At 24.9% G+C, this 5412-nt stretch overlaps 1 protein-coding gene across 1 annotated transcript; it reads left to right on the forward strand.

Moving 5' to 3' along the window:
• Window positions 1-853: 853 nt before the first annotated feature.
• Window positions 854-1261, forward strand: LOC114174644. Its single transcript, XM_028059472.1, has 2 exons — window positions 854-1153; window positions 1241-1261. Exons 1-2 carry the CDS (start codon window positions 854-856, stop codon window positions 1259-1261), a joined length of 321 nt encoding a protein of 106 aa, XP_027915273.1.
• The last annotated feature ends 4151 nt before the right edge of the window (window positions 1262-5412 follow it).

Below are 5412 nucleotides of genomic sequence, written 5' to 3' on the forward strand. Positions count from 1 at the left end.
TCTCTTTCCAGTTTATTTAGTCTCACTCAAAATTTTCTTACACGTTAATCACCTTCGCTAATTTAGTTAATGAAAAATTCATTAACCACACTGTTGTTACATTATTTATTACCAAAAGATTGAAAAATTATATTTCGAAAACAAAAATGCGACCTGGATCATGACCTCTCAAACCGACCAATATTCTCACTTCCGCTTTGTCCAAAATATATAAGTTAAATTATTAATTAATTTAATTAAAAATTATAGAATTCTTAATTTTTTAATTTATATAAATTATAATAATATTATAACTTTTATATTTTTATTTTCATCTTTTATTTTTTGATGTGATTTAGTGTGAATCATTAATTAATAATTATTATATTTTTTCTTCAAAAAATATACATCAAAAAATAAAAAATGAGAATAAAAAAAAAGTTAAAGTATATTTTCCTCGTATAAACCTAGGTTCTGAAACCCACGATCATATCTCTTAAGCCACAAATTTTATGCAAACTATTTTTCAACTCGTTTTTTCTCAAATTAAATGCACCACAGGCCAACAAGATGAGTCAACTCACCGTCACCCTTATTCTTCCAACTGTGGCTATTAATAAAAAAATAAATTAATTTGAATATTTGTTTAAAAAGTATTGAAATAAAATTGATTTAAAAAAATGATGAAAAAGTTTAATTCACACGTAACGAAAATAAAGAAATTATAATATTATTGAATCACACATTAAATTCATTAATTTATTTCAATTGTTCCACGAAAGTACCTATAAATTAACCCAGTCTTATACTCCTCTCAGTAGCCAACTTCCTTCTCTCTCTCTCTCTCTCTGCTACCACTTATCACATCGTAAACATGATGCACACCATGTTCACGTTTCTCAGTAGAAAAGTAGAACAAAAACTCAAAGACACAGAAGCAGTGTACAGAGATGAGTTGATTAACAGAAAGAAATCTTCAGAGTCGAGCAAGAAAGTGAAGAAAAGTGTCCGTTTTGCAGATTCAGAACCTTCCATTTTTGGAGAACAGAAAAAGGAGAAAGGAAAAGAAACGATTAGAGTGAAGGTAAAGATGACAAAGGAAGAAGCTGCACGGTTGCTGTCAAAATGCAAAGAAGGAGGAGTTCTCGAGTTCAAGGATGTTGCACGTGAGCTCGTAACTCTGCCATTAAACCGAGTTAGGGTTGTGTCTTCTTTACATCAACCATAATTGCTCTCATTATATCTATGTATGTGTGTTTAGGAAGATTCTGTTAAATTCTGAAGTTTATAGTGCTATGTGAAAACCCTATGAGATGTTATGCAGAAAATTCATACATCAAAGTTTTGTTAGCTTTATCTTTCTGTACAGATTACTGATATTGTAATAGTAAGATTTTAGTGGTTTTGGTTTGGTTGTTTATATGAACTTTTCTTGTATTTTTGTAAAATTAGTTCTTATTTTAAAACTATTCTAGCTCTAGTTTTGTGTAGTTTCTGGCTTCATTTATGTTTTTCTCTTCTTTTATTTTTCTTTATTGAGAAAATCTCATAGTTTATTCTTTCAAATACTCTGCTTTGTTATGGTTTTAGATATCTGAATTTGTGAGTTAAATATGTTTTTGTCCCTTAATTTTTAGTGAATTTTATAATTTGTCTATTTTGAAATTTTGGATTAATTTAGTGTTTCATCTTTCGAAATACATGAACTACGTCTTTTTGATCAAATTTTGTTAAGTTTATTTGACATTTCAAACCGTGTTTCATGATAGTATTTAACTTAACATTAAAATAAAAATATGTCAAACAATATAAACAATTCAAATACAATTTTGAAATGAAAATGCGTACGAAACATCAAATAAATCTAATAAAATTTGATTAAAAATATTAAATTCACGTATTTCGAAAAATGAAAGATTAAATTTATCTAAATTTTCAAAATTAATTAATTTTAAAATTTATTAAAAATTAAAAAACAAAAATATATTTAACCCTAAATTAAGGAAAAAAAAAACATATTTAATCCTAAATTTTTTAACATTAAGATAAGTTTTCAACATTGCATAACACTTTCTTGAATTTCTGCAACTTTTTAGTTTGACTAAAGCGTTAGCAAATTTACCTTCACGAAAAGTAACACAAACTTGCGTTGACTTGACATCTGTGAACAATGATAAACGGACACCTCATTCACAGAATATTTGGATAACCTATAAATTCGGTGAGATTTTGGGAGAAAAATATTGTTTCACACTATTAAAATACAAAAAAAAAGTTAATTTTTATATTTGTAAAGAAAAAATAATAATAAAAATGTTAAGTGTAACAATTTTTTAATTAGATCCCATAATAACAATTTGAATGAGGATGAAGGAAGTTGTTTTATGGATCCTTTTCGTAGAAATAGAAGAAAAAAAAAAGTATGAAGTTTTAATTGATGAGCCGTGTGATGTGTGTGTTGGTCCTATCATTAATGGACACTGCTAAAAATTCAGCCACCCATATAACGTGTTAGTTCAGAGTTATTATTATTAGCATTTATTACGTTTCAATTTCTAATCACCCACATCACTAAATGTTCACGCTTTTATTGTTTGGAAGAGAACAGGTGGATTAGATGCAGAGGATATATTAATTAGAATTCTCTATTTTTATTTTTATTTTTTTATATATGAAAAGGACAACCGTGTTGAAAATTATGTCTAAAACATTATTGCTGCACACCATAAAATAATATTTAAGAAAATAATAATAATAATAGTGACAGTAATAAGACACCATTAAGAAATATATGTATATATTATGGCTACTAAAAAAGAAATTGGTCAGACATGATAAGGTTTTGTAGAGAAGAGTTTAATGTATTTAAAAAGTTTAAGGCTTTTAAGGCCCATATCAATTCTGTTGATCTTGCTGAAGCCTTTTTTTTTTTTAGAAAAAAAACCTAGTTGGATCTGTTAATTATTTCACTTAAAAACCGTATTTGTATTAAGATAATAATATTATAACTTTTTTTTTTCGTCTTTTATTTTTTGACGTAATTTAATATGATAGTATAAATCATTAATTAGTATATCATTATTTTTTTAAATAAATAATTACTCACACTAAACTAAATCAAATAATAAATGATAAAAATTAAAAAATAAAAGTCATAATATCATTTTCTTATGGGTTAAATATGTTTTTGGTCCCTCAAGTTTTAGTGAATTTTGGAATTAGTCCTTCTTTGAAACTTTATACCAATTTAGTCCTTCATCTTTATAAATGCGTGGATTTAGTCCTTCTTACCAAATTTTGTTAAGTTTATTTGATATTTTAAACGCATTTTATGATAATATTTGAGTTAACGTTAAAGCGAAAATGTATTAAACAATATAAACAATTCAAATACTATCATGAAATGCGCTTGAAACGTCAGATAAACTTAACCAAATTTGGTTAAAAGGACTAAATTCATGCATTTTTTAAAGATGAAGGACTAAATTGGTATAAAGTTTCGAAGAGGGACTAATTCCAAATTTCACTGAAACTTGAAGGACCAAAAACATATTTAACCCTTTTCTTATATTAAAAAGACATCACAAATATATTATAATAGGATATATCACAATAAGTTCAAAATAATAAAGAATCATCGTCATATTATGAGGTTTCAGATAATAAAATGACAGTTCTATCGTTAATGAAAAAGTTAAATAATAAAAATTTAATTAAAAAATAAAAATTTAAATATTCAAGAAATTTATATATTAAATTTTGAATAATATGTATCGTGAGGAAAGTTATGGAAATCAATATATTAAAAGAAATATATATCTTTCCATAGTTACTAATGGTATTTAAATTTAAAGTTATGAAAAATTTAGTTCGAGTAATTCTTGATGATCTTATTAAAAATTCAAATTATTTTTTTATTTTTAAATTTTTGTCCTTAAATAGTAAAAAAACATAAAAGAAATTGATATGTTCTAATTTTATTTTTTAATAATAAGAAAAGTAATCACAAAATAAATAGTTTATTATTTATATTATTAATTAGTGATAAAATATTCTATATAAATACAATTATACGTGTATGAACTTGAAAAATTATATTTTTGAATAAAATTCTACCATAAAATCATAAATGGAAAGTTGAAAAAACGCATTAGTGACAGCTATTATATCTTATCAGCAAAAATACAAGCATTATCATATTTGTATTTTTTAATATTCATAAAAATATGAATTAAGATAAATAATATTTACTTACAAAATATATATAATAAATTTTAAAATAATTATTAAAAAAAAGTTTTTTAGAATAATGGTCAAAATAAAAGAAATAAAAAAATGGTTAAACATTAATTATAAAATAATTAATTTTTAAAATAATAATTAAGGATAAAGTTAAAAAATAGAAGTAGACACAAAAGAAAGAATTCTCTTTATATATTATTATAGATTATAGATACAACTATCTAACAATCATAAATTATATTATTTTATTCCAAAATTCAAGTTGTTTATATTTAAATTTAACAATATTTTATTATTAAAAAAATTGTGAAATAGATATAAGAGAAAGAGATAGATCTCAAATGATAATTTTGGAAAATAAACTGCTAGCCATTATTCTTAGAATCCATACTTTTATCCTTTTTTTAAAAATATAAGGTAAAATCAATGGTGTCATCCTGGAATAAAACCTCTCTGATCTCTGGTTCAGTTTCATTATTTAATTAATATTTAAGAAATTTAATTTTGTGATTATTAAGACAAAACCACAAAAATTAACTCAAAAATAGTTATTCATAAAATTTTTAATTCAAAATCTTAAAACATAAAGATTCACACCACTCTCGAATCTGGATTTTCTATTGTGTCTTCATAATACACGGATTACTATTAATTTTGACGTTTTAAAATATATTAAAAATATATTAAAAATATTTATACACTATATTTTTAATGCTCACCTGAGTACAACAGCCAAAAAGTCAATAAAAAATTAACCCTCCTCCAAAATCTTAAAACATTAAACTTACGAGATTACATTTATATATGATACTAAACTTTCTCACTTTCATCTAACACCGCAATGAACACACCATCTGCCATAAATCTACCATAGTATTAAAGTGGTGAAAGAAAAACAAAAGAAAATCCTGAGTCGACGATGTTTGAGTATTCTAAAACAATGGAAAAAGAAAAGAAGAGAATTTACAGAGAAAGTTGTGGTGTGGCTAAGTGTAAGAAAAAGATGATGCGATTTCAAGCATTTCAGGAGCTTCCATGATGCTATCCAAGGAAGGTTTCCACCCTTCAACTTTCTCTTCTCTCCCTCTTTCTATCTCTGCCACCATTTCCTCCAATCTCATTCCTTTCTCTTCCTTCAGTTTCAGTATCAGCCATTTCAGCTCCTCCTTCGTCACCACAACTTTCATGCTC

This window comes from Vigna unguiculata, chromosome 2, assembly GCF_004118075.2.
Source record: "Vigna unguiculata cultivar IT97K-499-35 chromosome 2, ASM411807v1, whole genome shotgun sequence".
Taxonomy (NCBI): Eukaryota; Viridiplantae; Streptophyta; class Magnoliopsida; order Fabales; family Fabaceae; genus Vigna; species Vigna unguiculata.

Bases quoted from the DNA above. Each gene is read 5' to 3' on its own strand.
- LOC114174644 (XM_028059472.1), top strand. From the start codon at position 854: ATGATGCACACCATGTTCACGTTTCTCAGTAGAAAAGTAGAACAAAAA. The intron at 1,154-1,240 runs GTAACTCTGCCA...ATGTGTGTTTAG, and splicing joins AGGATGTTGCACGTGAGCTC to GAAGATTCTGTTAAATTCTG.